This window comes from Lycium barbarum, chromosome 3 (genome assembly GCF_019175385.1).
Source record: "Lycium barbarum isolate Lr01 chromosome 3, ASM1917538v2, whole genome shotgun sequence".
Taxonomy (NCBI): Eukaryota; Viridiplantae; Streptophyta; class Magnoliopsida; order Solanales; family Solanaceae; genus Lycium; species Lycium barbarum.
Window position 1 is genome coordinate 39,800,031 of NC_083339.1, and position 15,873 is coordinate 39,815,903.

The 15,873-nt window shown below is 39.8% G+C and overlaps 1 protein-coding gene across 1 annotated transcript; it reads left to right on the top strand.

The window, feature by feature from the left end:
• The first annotated feature begins 12,686 nt into the window (after positions 1 to 12,686).
• LOC132633855 (protein DETOXIFICATION 53) lies at positions 12,687 to 14,836 on the top strand. The gene has a single exon (XM_060350279.1). The coding sequence runs from the start codon at positions 13,198 to 13,200 to the stop codon at positions 14,587 to 14,589; it is 1,392 nt and encodes a 463-aa protein (XP_060206262.1). The 5' UTR covers positions 12,687 to 13,197; the 3' UTR covers positions 14,590 to 14,836.
• Positions 14,837 to 15,873: the final 1,037 nt, after the last annotated feature.

Here is a 15,873-nt window from a genome sequence, read left to right on the forward strand (position 1 = left end):
TCTAATATGGCAATGGGTATTTCATCATAAGTTAACTTTTCTGTCAGTTGAACATCATTTACTGGGACGATCCTCGTAGGATCTCCAACACACTTCCGAAGCATCGAGACATGGAAAACTGGATGGACTGACTCCAAATCTGGAGGTAGATCTAACTCATAGGCCACCTTGCCTATTTTGCGCACAATCTCATAAGGCCCTATATACCGGGGACTAAGCTTCCCCTTTTTGCCAAATCTCATAACGCCCTTCATTGGCGACACTTTCAAGAATACCCAATCTTTAATTTGGAACTCCAAGTCCCTTCGACGATTATCCGCATAGGACTTTTAGCGACTTTGAGCCGCTAGCAACCGATCTCGTATGAGCTTGACTTTCTCTATGGCTTGTTGGACCAAGTCTGGCCCTATCAATTTAGCTTCTCCAGTTTCAAAACACCCAATTGGGGATCTACATTTTCGCCCATATAAAGCCTCATACGGTGCCATTTGAATACTAGAATGATAACTATTATTGTAAGAAAATTCAATGAGTGGCAAATGATCATCCCAACTTCCTCCAAAATCTATCATACATGCCCATAACATATCTTCGAGAGTCTGGATGGTGCGTTCAGCTTGCCTATCAGTCTGTGGATGAAACGCCGTGCTATGGCTCACTTGGGTCCCTAGACCCTCTTGAAAAGACGTCCAGAAATTAGCCGTAAACTGAGTCCCTCTATCGGAGATGATAGATACTGGAACACCATGGAGTCTCACTATCTCCTTAAGATAAAGCTTGGCATATTCTTCTGCCACATAGGTTGTCCTGACCGGTAGGAAATGGGCTGACTTGGTGAGTCTATCCACAATCACCCATATAGAATCATATTTATGTCGAGAACGGGGTAACCCTGTAATGAAGTCCATATTAATCACTTCCCACTTCCAAGTTGGGATTTCTATATCTTGCAACAGTCCGCCCGGCTTTTGGTGCTCAATTTTCACTTGTTGGCAGTTGGGGCATTGGGCTACGAATTCTGCTACATCTTTCTTCATCCCATTCCACCAATACATAGACTTAAGATCATGATACATTTTCGTCGCTCCGGGGTGGATAGAATAACGGGAGCAATGAGCTTCTCTCAATATTTGGTGGCGTAGACCTGCCACATCGGGGACACATAACCTGCCTTGACATTGGAGAACTCTGTCTCCTGAAATGTCGAATGATGACTCCTCTCTCTGAGGAAAGGTATCCCTGTACTGCACTAGCATCTCATCTTCATATTATCGTGCCTTCACTTCTGCTACTAGTGACGAAACTGCTGAATTCTGCATAGTAGTTCCCCGGCTACCGGAATCCATCACTCGGACTCCTAGACTAGCTAACTGCTGGAGCTCACGAGTCATTTCCCTCTTTCCTTGTCGCACATCACATAAACTCCCCATAGACCTGCGGCTATGAGCATTAGCCACAACATTTGCCTTTCCGGGATGATACAAGATATCAACATCATAATCTTTTAGCAATTCTAACCATCATCGCTGCCGCAGATTCAACTCTTTCAACTTGAAGATATATTGAAGACTTTTATGATCTGTGTAAATATCCACATGGACACCATATAAATAATGTCTCCATCTCTTTAATGCATGGACCACCACAGCCAATTCTAAATCATGTGTTGGATAATTTCGTTCATGGTTCCGTAATTGCCTTGAAGCATACGCAATCACCTTGCCATGCTACATTAATACACAGCCTAGCCCAACACCTGAAGCATCACAACAAACGACATACCCCTCCAATCCCTCTGGAAGTGTCAAGACTGGGGCAGAAATCAATCTACCCTTTAGCTCTTGGAAACTACGTTCGCAAGCATCTGTCCATTGAAACTTTGCCGATTTCTGGGTCAACTTTGTGAGTGGTGCAGATATAGAAGAAAAACCTTCAACGAATCTCCTGTAATAACCTGCTAAACCCAGAAAGCTACGAACCTCTGTAGGAGTTGTGGGCCTTGGCCAAGTTTTCACGGCCTCAATCTTTTGACTATCCACTCGAATATCATCAGCTGCAACAATATGGCCCAGAAATGATACTGAGTTCAACCAAAACTCACATTTAGAAAATTTCGCAAACAACTCTCGAGTTCGAAGAACTCCAAGGACAATACGCAAATGATCCGCATGTTCTGACTCGGATCTAGAATACACCAAGATGTCGTCGATGAATACTATCACAAATAAATCCAAGAAGGGCCTGAACACACTATTCATCAAATCCATAAATACCGCTGGCGCATTAGTTAGCCCAAATGACATCACCCGGAATTCAAAATCACCATATCTCGTTCTAAAAGCGGTCTTAGGGATATCTTTCTCCCTAACCCTCACTTGATGATACCCGGACCTCAAATCGATCTTTGAAAACCATTTGGCGCCTTGCAATTGATCAAATAAATCATCAATCCTCGGGAGAGGATATTTATTCTTAACCGTCACTTTATTCAATTGCCTATAATCAATGCACATTCTCAAGGAGCCATCTTTCTTTCGGACAAACAATACGGGCGCCCCCCACGGGGATGAACTAGGCCTAATGAAGCCTTTATCAAGCAAGTCTTTCAATTGCTCCTTCAACTCCTTCAATTCTGCGGGAGCCATCCTATAGGGAGGAATAGATATAGGTTTAGTGCCTGGTAACACATCGATAGAAAAGTCAATCTCCCGCTCAGGAGGAAGGCCTGGAAGCTCTTCCGGGAACACATCCGGAAATTCATTTACTACGGGAACTGACTGAAGAGTCGGCGACTCAGCTTCTACATCTCGAACTCGCACTAGGTGATAAATGCATCCTTTTGTGATCATTTTCCTCGCCTTTAGGTAGGAAATAAACCTACCCTTTGGCGACGCCGTATTCCCTTTCCATTCTAGAACTGGTTCTCCCGGAAATTGGAAGCGAACCATCTTCATTCTGCAATCAACATTGGCGTAACAAGAAGCCAACCAATCCATGCCCATAATGACATCAAAATCTACAATTTCTAGCTCGTGCAAATCAATCATGGTAAGAAGATCACAAATCATAACTACACAATCTCTATATACTCGGCTAGCTACTACCGATTCACCCACGGGTGTAGACACCTCGAAAGGTTTGATCGACTCCGGCTCAACTATAAATTGTCCCGCAATATAAGGAGTAACATATGATAACGTGGAGCTCGGATCAATCAAAGCATATACATCATGAGAGAATACCGATAATATACCTGTGACCACGTCAGGAGAAGACTCAAGATCCTGGCGTCCAGCCAAAGCATAAATACGGTGCTGAGGACCGCTAGAAGTGGGAGCTCTCCCTCTGCCTCTACCATGGCCAACTAGCGCCTGTGAACTCGGCCCCATAGGGCGTACAGATGCTGAAGATCCGGCTGCCGACCCTGAAGGCTGGGTCCTACCTCTATCATGAACTGAGGGGAAATCACGCATAATATAGCCTGGCCGACCACATGAATAGCAAACATCAGAACCCAATCGGCATCGACCCCGATGTAACTTCCCACACTGGGAACATCGTGGTACAGGTGGCCTTGACTGGCCCGATCATCTCTGAACTGAGGTCCTGAATAACTCGGACTCGGCCCTGAACGAGCAGATCTATCAAGACTCTGGCCTGAAAACCGTGGAGGTGGACTGGTCATAGAATAGCCTGAATGGCTGGGAAACTGCTGCCTGTGTTCGCCTCTGGACTCGCTCCTCGGACCAGAAGATCTAGCCCTCTTGCTATGTCCCCCATCTTGCTCACGTTCACTCCTCCGTTGCTGCAGACTCTCCTCTAAGTTCTGAGCATGTGCCTGAATGGGTGCAATATCCATACCATCTTGAAGGGACGCGGTCAAGCATTTATCCATCAAGTGTGGCCCTAGGCCTTTCACAAAGCGGGGCACCCGATCACCTATATCCGCTACCATGGCCGGAGCATACCTAGCCAAGGAGTTGAAGCGGAGACTGTACTCTAGAGCACTCATATTACCTTGCCTCAAATTTAGAAATTTATCGCCCCTAGCTCGCCGAACCTCTGGAGGCATATAATGACGGAGGAAAGCATCAACAAACTCTTGCCATACCGGTGGATGTGCATTGGATCCCCGCGAAGCCATCCAAACCGTATACCACTGGATTGAGACATCCCTCAATCTATATGACGCTAGCTCCACCGACTCAGTGTCCGAAGCATGCATCAATCAGAGCGTCCTCAACATACCATCAATGAAGTCCTGAGGATCCTCCTCCGGCTTTGACCCAAAGAATTTCGGAGGGTTTAAAGTAATAAAATCACGGGCCCTTGCACTAACAGTCCTATCACCATGCCCTGAACCTTGCCTCTGAGTCTGGGCCGCAACCAACTGAGTCAAAAAATTAATGGCCTCTTTCACATCTTGGCCAGAAGCATCCGGTGGAGGAGCTGGAGCTGGGGCTGAGGCTCCCTCACGCTCCTCAGTAATAGGCACTGTCTGGGAGGATTGAGACTGAGCCGCACTCTGGGACTCATTTTCCTCTACTACCGGTGGCGGTGCTCTTTCAGCCCGCTTTTCTGCCACCGTCTTGCCCTTTTGGGCCGCTATAGCCTTTCTCTTTACAGGCATTCTCTGAAATACACAACACACCATTAAGGAACAAGAATTTCTTATATCATAGCTCTACCGCACGATTCTTATGAAGAAAGAAGGTCATTCATTCCTAAAATATCCGCAGCTTCTTGTTTATAAGTGTGGCGCGCAACACACCCATAACCAAGACTCTACTAGACACGGCTCGTAGACACACCCTAGGACTGAACTGTTCTGATACCACTTTTGTCACGACCCGACTACGGGGCCGCGACGAGCACCCAGTGCTAGCCCACCCGGGAACCCCTTAGCTTACACTTAGGCTTGCATCTAGGTGAGCCACATCATTAATCATACATTTCCAAATATCAATCATACTAGTCCCATTGGGCGACAACATCTTTAATCATCATAGGCATCTATGCCACAACAATGTACATGGGCCGGCGAGGCCAACAAAATGATATACAAAAAACAATATAGGTCGACAAGGCCAGACATGACTAACCACATACACGTGACTACGAGCCTCTAAGAGTATAACATATCACATGAGCGGGACAGGACCCCGCTATGCCCATAATTATATACACAAAATAATAAGTACCCAAAAGCTATGGCTCCGAATGAGATGGAGCTCTGCTATGCAATCTCTGAATAAGCAACTATGAGTCCAGTCTGTCTCCCTGTGCACCTGCGGGCATGACGCAGCGTCCACAAACAAAAGGACGTCAGTACGAAGAATGTACTGAGTATGTAAAGTATGATCAACATCAATATAGAAGCATAATAGACAACATAGGCAGTTACATAGGAGGGGAGACAACAATATCATCATCATGGCACTTACTTGCTTTCCATAGGGGCATTCCGTTTCTATTGCGTATCCGTATACATACATCCACATCCGTACTTAATTAATCTCATAATCATTTACATCTCATATACATAACATATTCACCTATATACATACATATACATAACATGCCCGACCATGAAGGTTCGGTGTTTCATACATACTTGGCCAACCAAGGATCAAGGTCATACATACCTGGCCCTACCAAGGCATCAGGGTTATCCGTACCATCTGCAGAGGTGTGCGCGCGTTACGTAATCATATACATACTTTATACATATTCATATACATATATTCTTACCCGGCATCGTATGCTCGGGGTTATATTATAGCCCTTCATAGGCACACGAACATATGATAGCTCATAAGCACCTCTAGCATCATTTTTGTCGTCATCATTATCGTTACATCTATGTCATAGGCTTACTAGTTCAGAAGGTCAGTCATTTGAAGGGAATCGTAGACTTATAGAGGATTTAGACTTTTGGCCAAAGAACCATGCCTTATGAAAGAAGGGTTAGCCTTACATACCTTTTCCGTCGAACTATTCTACACTTGCACGTACTCCTTCGATGCTCACGTTTCTACCTTCATTAAGGTCATACTATCATTAGACTAGACAACTAGCATATATGGCTAAAGCTAGAGAAAATCGGATAGCATCTCCTTTATTTATACGACATTCCTCCATATCATAATTCAATTCCCAAACGTCAACAATACATTCACAATATCATAACAATAGCCATTAATAACCTACATTATCCACATTCTCAATTCACTTCCATTTATCCATATTCATGGTCACAACACCCAACTTCGTCCGTTCATTTACAAAGTCTATTTCATAGTCTTAACGTCATTTATAACACATTCATATCACAACACAACAACAATCGTAATTCAATTCAACTATTTCTCAAACACGTCACTATTCATCATTCATAACCCATTTTGCTATTCTCTTCTAATGACCAAGCATTTCAACTTTCAAATACCTCAAACAACATGTAAATATCAATAATCTTACCTTAAAAGTTGTAGGAACAAGCCTTAGTTGATAATACTCCACTTGAGCAAAAACCCTAGTTTTCCTCCATTTGGTTTTCTTGACTTTAGATGATTTTTGATGGGTTCTTACCCTTGATTCACTTGCTTAATGTTGTTGATGGCTTATAATCCTTGAAAACTTGTAAAATAAATGTAGAGAGATGTTTTTAGAGAGAAGGGGTGTCAAAGGAAATGAAATGAAATCAACTTAGTCCCTTACATTTATTGAGCAAAAGCTGCCCCGACCAAAAATACGGACTAACATACGGTCCGTATAAAATCTACGGGCTGTATGTCCTGGCCGTATGTTTGGTCCAGAGAGTTTGGCCAAGCTGGGTTGGTTATACGGTCTAGAGATACGGACCGTATAAATTATACGGCCAGTATGTTTGGCCGTATAATCCCCAGTGATTCCGAACTTCGATCCGTCGTTTCGTTTGGTCTCCAATCCTCATGGAACCTTCTTAACACTTGTCCAACACTTCAATACAAATCTAAGGGACGTTATCCCTCTCCTCCAATACGTCATTAGGTCCTTGCTAACTCGTTACTCGTAATTCCTTCCCGATACTTATCAAATACTTTGCCTTATCTTAGCCAACTTTCTCGCCTACTATCGGATGCCTTTGAAACTTCCCTTAGGGTCATTAAACATCATTTCTTACTCATGAACCTATCATATACTCGTACTCCTTACTAGTTCATTCTCTTGCGTACCAACGGAAATTTTTTCGAGGTGTAACACTCATGTATCTTGAGGTAGTTAATGAGTTCCTCAATGGTCAGATTTTGGAGATCCTTGGTTTCAGTTATGATAATCACCTGGTTTAACCAAGATTCTTGAAGTGCATCAAGTAGTTTGTGAACAGAAGACTTGTCACCATGATTGACCCCAAAGAGTGAAGTTCATTTGTGATTTGGGTGAATCTAGTATGCATGTCATGAACTGATTCACCAACGTTCATTCTGAAAAAGTCATATTTTGAGGAGAGCATTTGACGGGCATCCCAGAAATACATTTGCTCCTGAGGCTTGATGATGCTGAGCTGGATTCTCCTTCTTTGTTTGATAAGAGAGCCATTAGAATGAACCTTTCTAGGTGTTAACCTTTTAGAAAGGGCCTACTCTGATACCAATTGTTGTAGGATGTGCGTCCACCAAACATAATACGGAAAGACCTGGTTGTGTACCAGTTCCCTTATACAGTGCAGTAAGTAAAGAATGCACGATTTTACTGTGGAAAACTCCTTGCTCAAGGTATTAAAAACCACGATCTACCCCAGTAGGATTTCAACTCCACTAACCGAGCAACTTCAGATTACAACCTATTATAAACTAGCAATTAACTCCTATAATCCCTCACCCTTACAATAGTTGCAACCTAGGAACTAACTCTCATAGTCCTTCTCCCTTTGCAATACACCGATCGCAAACACCTCCACTTGACTAACTCTAGCCAAGGAAACTAATACACCTAAACTAAATCTAGCCTAGTGTACCACTCAGAAGCTTGTGGAAACACACTTCCAACAAGCACACTTTGAGAATTTAAAACACCTACAAATAGCTTCTAAACAAGAATAGTAGGTTTACAGTTTAAGCACAAACGAACAAAGATTTACAGCAACCAAAAGAACATAGATGAAACTCATGTCAGGATCTGGTTCTTCAGCTTGAAAGTAACTTTGTTCTTACGATCACTTGAATTCTTGCGGTGGCAGCTTTTGCATAAGTTAGATTAGGTTTTTCAAGTGATACATAATATGTTGCAACATGTTGTATGAATAGTGGGAAGCATGTGGGATAGATAGAGACCACTCATTCAATAGCTTGACCTAAAGCATCGGCCAGCTCACTGCTGTACTTGTGTGCAGTGAGTAGCTCGGCTTTACAGTTGTCTCTATTGACGGTGCATGGTACATAGAGAGCAGAACACAGACCAGGTCTCTATCTGGTTCTGAAACAGTTTGACAATCATCAAAACACGAATGCACTTGGACTTATCAAATATACTAGAGCTTTGGAGACAAACCCTAGAGTCTAAAGCATGTAGATTGAGTAGGACTAAAATAAATTAAAGTACATGGAGTGCAAGTTCAGTGTCGCGCCACAGGAGGTGGATGGGGATGTAAGAATTGATACACAAGTTGTCTCCAAGAGATGAAGCTTCAAGTATATGGGGTCTATCATTCAAGGAAATGAGGAGATCGACGAGGAATTCACACATCATATTAGAACGGGGTGGATGAAGTGGAGGCTCGCATCAGGTGTCCTATGTCATAAAAACGTGTCACCGAGACTTAAAGGTAAGTTTTATAGAGTAGTTGTTAGACCAACTATGTTGTACGGGGTGGAGTCTTGGCCAGTCAAGACCTCGCACGTTCAGAACATGAAGGTCGCAGAGATGAGGATGTTAAGATGGATGTTTGGGCATACCAGGAGAGACAATATTAGAAATAAAGATATAACGGGCAAGGTGGGAGTAGCCTCCGTGGTGGACGAAATGCGGGAAGCGAGGCTGAAATGGTTTGGGCATGTGAAGAGGAGGAGCACACATACCTCAATGAGGAGATGCGAGAAGTTGGCGGTGATAGGTTTGAGAGAAGGTAGAGGTAGACCGAGGAAGAATTAGGGAGAGGGGGTTAGACAAGACATGGCATAACTTCAGCTCACCAGGGACATGACCCTATACATAGGAGAGTATGAAAGTCGAGGATTAGGATAGACGACTAGTTAATTAGCAGTCGAGGGTTTTATGTCTTCTCAGTACTTTCTGTCTCTCTTCTTATTTTGCGATTGTGCTTCTTTTACTTTGGTTGTCTTTACTAGGACTTTCTTTCTTTCCTCATATTTCCATTATATCTTTTCTATCTCTCTTATAATTATTTTGCGATTATATATATATATTTTTCACTCTAGTTGTCTTTACTGTATTTTCTTTCTTTCTTTATATTTTGATTATAGCTTTTGACTCGTGCATTTCTTTCGAACTTGTTCTGAAATGTTTCTTGAGCCAAAGGTCTATCTGAAAACCTACCCTTTCCAAACCCCTTAATTATGAAAATATTGTTGTTGTTGATTTAGGTTCATGGCCAATGAGTGGATCTTGCACAATTTAATGGCTCGATGGAAATACTTGAACATTCAAACCAAAATCTTATGACTATGGACGGAGTAGGTCAGTGGTCAGAACATCATAAAGCTCTTTGGAAGACTTTACACAATAGATGGGGGATGAATTTACATATCTCTCTACCAACAGCAAAAAATGGAAAAAACAATAGATGAAGAATATTGATGTGAACCAGCTATAAGGTTTCGTTCCTGATAAGAGCAAAATACTGACGAATGTTTATGGTTGTCGAAACGATGATGATGCAGACATAAAGTGGGACAGCAAGGGATAATAAAAAAGCTTTAGGAGAAGATGTATATAGTGCTTATATAAATGGGATTGTAGATTAATCCTACAGCTAAGCCAGAGTCCAAGTTAAGAATGCACTCAATTAGTGGATCTTTAGTGCATTTAATTAGACTACTTTTTACTTAATACGCATAATGTTGTACGACTACCAGAAAATTTTAATATAGTTACCTGTCCCTAGTATATCATTTCTTGGCTACCCTGCAGCCATTGTAAAGGACACTTGCAAGAGCGGAAGATAATATTTCTCACAAACTTTAGTATATAAATAAGGACGAGGCCAGGAATGTGTATGTATATATATTCCCAGTTCCATACTGCTTTTTCCATATAACATCTTCTCTTCTTGTTCTTATTTATTCAGAAAATTGTTAGTCAATTGAAAACAAACGTAAAAACAGAAGAAGCTTTCATTGGTCTAGCTCTTCTTTTAAGGGTGTTTTATAGTTTGTCTTTCTACTTGTTAAATCTCTCTTCTCCTCTTTCCACGAGCCATTTTGTCCTGATCTATCCTTTAAAAAAAAAAAAAAAAAAAAAAAAAGAGAAGATATTTTCTTGTTATAGCCTAATAAGGGTGGCCACCATTGATTCAGATATATAGCTAGTCATGTGCACCATGAATGAATCTCGAGAAGAAAGTGATGATATTATAAGTATAACAAGTGATGAAATGGCTTCCACCATTGAACAAACGGTAAAACAAAGAGAAGAAGAATATGTTCCCTCATATTCCTCCCATAGTAGTACTCTTCAACTTTTCCGACGAGTTCCAATGAGTGAGGTACTTCTTTATCGCTCTCTCTTTTTTTATGTCCATTTTTCTTCTGATGATATTAGAGTCAAACTCATCATTGTTTTTGTATTTTTTATCATTGGACTTTGTTGATATGTTATTCACGCATAGTTATTCGGGTTTGAGTTAGAGATTTTTTTTTCTTTTTTCTTTTTCAACAGCACAATCAGATACACATAGACAAGGACATAAGGCACAGGCAGACACATGAAAGCACGCACGTAACATTATGTTAAAAAGCTCAATAACTCCATTTGCTTCATTTGTTTTTTTTTTTTTTTAAACAATGCCACACAGAGAAGCACGAGCAGTTGCCTTTTTATTTTTCTGTCCAACTGGAGATATATGCTGTAAGTATAGAGTTCAGTGGTAAACTACCTATTTATCTACGTTTTTTCTTTTCTTCTGGTTTATCAATTTTAATTGACCGGAAGCTAGGAATTTAGTACAATAAAACATAATTATAATCGCTTTGTACATAAGGTGGTAGCTGTATTATTCTCTGTTTTTCCTTTCCTTCCAAGTTTACTTTGAAGATACTACTTCCTTTATCATACACTATTAGTCAAACTTAAAGGTGCTTCTGTACATATTCGAATTTTGTGCTTTCTTTTAATTTTTACAAATTAATTTTTGTTTTTTGTTTTATGCATGCATGGGTGTATATGCATGAGAGTACCATACATGCAAGAAAAAATGGTTTCACCCGTAACTCTCTTTTTCTTTATTCATCAAATGTACATGTACGTTTCAACTCAATCTGTCGGGCCTTCTACTTACGTAGAATTTTGTTAATTAGAGATCTTTAATATGTACTTTTCTCTTTGTTCGTCTTGAATCTTGATATTCAACGTTTCTTTATAGTGCGTCAAAAAGCTACATCCTCTTATTTTTAGCCCAATCTTTATTTTGAGAATCTACGCAATTTGCTAAAAGCTTTTTTATTACGTTTGTTGTGTGACACTGTCAAGCTTAAACTGTAGACCTGATATTTTTTTTCTTTCACGTGTGGACGTGATACTTTTTTTTATTGCCAAACACGGCGAAATTCTTTTTTTGATGATGAGTGGCAGTAAAATTCAATATCAAGACCTCTATCTGCTTTGATACCATATTAAAATATATGACCATCTCATTTAAAAGCTTAAGCTGTTAGAGAGTGTACACTTTTATTTTATTTATTGAATGGTATTCTCAACAATATGTAATCATTGTCATACTATCTCAAGATTCATTTAACGATTAGGTAATTGTCAATTATAGGGAAGTTTTATGGGATGCACCCTTTATATGTGTTTTGTGTTTTTTATGCTAAAGATAATCCACTAATGATGTGAGCGTAAGTGACAAGGGGACAATTTTTTTTCTTTCTTCTTCTTTTGGATTATGAGATAGCCAAGAAGGTAATTTCTTTTTAAAGAACCTAAATATCATTGGCTAGTTTGTCTGGCTAGCTTGAAGTACATTATTTTAACAAGCTACTAACTGAGAAATAAACCTATTGAGACTCTGCTGCCTCCAAATAATTCAGTGTTAGAGAGTAATTCATTATAATATAGCATGTTGAACTAGCTAGTTAGTACAAGCAAAAATAATGGAACTCACCGTACTTACTAGTATTATATTATCAAACACCAACTTCTTTTCCTTAATGCTAATGTAAATGGTCCCCTAAAGCCTTCCTTTCAAAATTGAAATTTACAGTGCCTTATTAAACAACTTAGATACACCCATACGGGGTAATGAGTGTAGTGACATTAAACTACACGAGTCTTGGTGGAATCTAACTTTTCACCAGCTGATAATTAAGTGTATCAAATGAAAAAAGTCAGTGACTTTTTTCTTCTATGTCTTCTTTTTTTCAAGTTTTTAATCCTCTATTAGGTCTAAATCTTTTATGTCCTTAGACTATTCAAAAAGAAAAGTTATTATATATATAAATCAAATAAGAGAAACAGAAAGGATGGCATTTATATGTGCGCACGTGCTTATGTGCATCCATGTTCAGGTTTATGCACGGTTTTCCTCAACTATTCTTTTTCCGTCCTTGTTTAAAGAACCGGAAAAAGGAAGTAGAACTGAATCTAAATATTCGAACTTATAATATTATCTAATTGTATATTTAGCTTTGTGACATGCACCATGATCAGTGGCAATCACTGAGTATGTAAAATTGCAATATATATCTAAATTGAGATTATATTTAAGTAATTTTTTCCTTCTACTTAGTGTATTCTTCATTGGATTTAAGTTAGTGTAATTTTTTTTTTCTTTTTCTGTTATTTGTGTAGTTTAACATGTGATAATTAGTTACCATTTTTACCAAGTCACCAAGTAATGCTTACTATAGAGATTTACATATAAATAACCTTAGACGTGATCTCATCGTGTAATTATTTTTTAGACCGTGATTGCATAGAAACTTGAACTCTTTTTCTAATACCGGATTGCTAGCTGATTATGGAGTATCTATCTTGAAAATGCAGGTGAGTGGAGAACTACTTTTACTTGGAAAAATTGCATGTCCAGTTGCCTTAACAACATTACTTTTGTTTTCAAAGAACATTATATCTATGCTTTTCTTGGGCCATATGGGTAAGACAGAATTAGCTGGAGGCTCACTAGCAATTGGGTTTGCAAATGTAACAGGCTTTTCTGTAATGAAAGGGCTTTGTATGGGTATGGAGCCCATTTGTTCCCAAGCTTATGGTGCCAAAAGATGGTCAGTTCTCACCCAAACATACATCAAAATGTTTTTGCTTCTCTTAGCTGTTACAGTTCCAATCACTTTTCTATGGCTAAATGTGGAACCTGTTTTCCTTAGACTAGGCCAAGATCGAGTAATTACTAAAGTTGCTAAAGGTTACTTAATTTTCTCCATTCCAGAGTTACTTGCTAGTGCTCATTTGAATCCTCTGAGAGCCTTTTTAAGGACACAATGCATAAATACACCGGCTACTTTAATAGCTACATGTGCAACAGTTTTGCACCTTCCATTAACCTATCTTCTTGTAACATACCTTAATTTGAATGTCAAAGGTATTGCCTTGGCCTCAGTTTTGTACTCACTCAACATGAATATTGGTTTACTGCTTTACTTGGTTATGTCCAAAGTGGCAATTAAACCATGGGCTGGTGCTTCAATTATCTCAACATTACAAGGGTGGCGTCCACTGCTGAGTTTGGCTTTGCCAAGCCTATTTTCCGTATGCTTGGAATGGTGGTGGTATGAGATTGTTCTATTCTTGAGTGGCTTATTAAACAACCCTGATTCTTGTGTAGCAGCTATGGGAATATTGATACAAACAACAGGGACAATTTATGTCTTCCCATTTTCACTAAGCTTGAGTATATCCCAACGTGTTGGTAATGAATTAGGGGCTGGTAACCCGGACCGTGCTAAATTAGCAGCCCTTATCGGTATCTTCGTGGCACTGGCTTTTGGATTCACTGCATTCGGTGTGACCATAGGGATGAAATCAGTATGGGGGAAATTGTACACGAATGAGCCACAAATACTTGCATTAATATCAGCAGCACTTCCGATCCTTGGATTAGCCGAGATAGGAAACGCTCCTCAAACAGCAGCATGTGGTGTGCTAACTGGTTCTGCAAGACCAACCATGGGTGTAAGGATAAATTTAGCAGCATTTTACCTAGTTGGATTACCATGTGCTTGTGTATTTGCTTTCAAACTCAAAATTGGCTTTAGGGGATTATGGTTAGGCCTAGTGGCAGCTCAATTTTCTTGTCTATGCATGATGGTGTATACATTAATGCAAACAGATTGGAAACTTCAGGCTAGAAGGGCAGAAGAGCTGACTAATGCATCTTCAGACAAGGATGATGTTGGAACCAACCTAGTACCTTAAAGTATGTGTATGGGCGCGTGGACTGTCTGCTCTGACATCTTATTGAAGTGTGTGACCAGTTGTCAGAAGAACACATTTTTATTTATTTAGTTATATTATGTCTCACATTAGCAATACCTTAACTTATCCTGGTGTAAATCCAACTTTTTTCTATGTCTAAGAAAATTGAGGGTATTAAGGAGGGAGAGGTATAGAGAGAGTAACACAGTTTGATGTTTCATTTTGTATTTTTTATTAACATGATCAGTTCGTGAGTAGGGTGTTATAATGAGCAGGATTCTTTTTGTAATAGCTACCACAAGAAAAGTGTATATTTTCTCCTCAATTAATTTTCAATTAATTTATTACATGATGCCAGCATATTTATCATAACGTTACCGCTTTGAAGAAGAATGCCAACACATTTATCAAGAGCAAATGAAAAGTAGAATGTCTACTATCATCTATACTAGTCACCATATTAAATTTATTTTTTCACTTAACAGAGTAAGGCATAGTTTAGTTTGTTTCTCTTTATATATTCAAAATCTTTTTTTTTTAAAGCTTGATTTTAATTAAATCTGGATTTAAGCCGTGACCGGACACCCAATAGGTCACTACCCATTAAGGTGAACCTTCTAAGCTAAAGCATGCTCAAATCAAGAATAAAAGCAGAGAGAATACTACTAACATTGTCTCATATAGAAAAAGTGCGAAAACGTAATACTAGAATAAGTGTGAAAGATCCCATACAACCCAATAAGAGACTAAGTCATGGAGCGCTACTATGAGTACAGCTAATTCGAGACACAACTTGATAGAGAAGGAAATATAGACTAAAAATAAAGGATGGGAGCTAAAGCCGCCTCCACGGATTAGTGGTGGCTCACCTCAACCAAATAGGACTGGTATATATATCAGGCTGGAATCACCGATCAACACCTGGATCTCCGCCTATTGGACCTGTGTATACGCAGTAACTGTGAGTCTAAACGACCCAGTAAGATTATCGACTCGCTCTCCCAGTCTACCCCTAGTGAAAGTCTTTAAAAATTGTTGGTAGTGAATACAAGCATCTCATCATAGTAGTACAAGTATAGATATGAAATACAAATAAAGCAACTGAACTCAACTCATGAATACAAACAATGAAAGTATACATAATGTACATACTATATATCTGCGATGGTGCCATGAGACATTGATAGTTTGTGCTTCCATCTATGTACTGATGAACCAGGTTCTTCAGCAACTATGCAAGAAGGAGATTGCGTCAACACACGGATTTTTACGTGAAGAACTCCT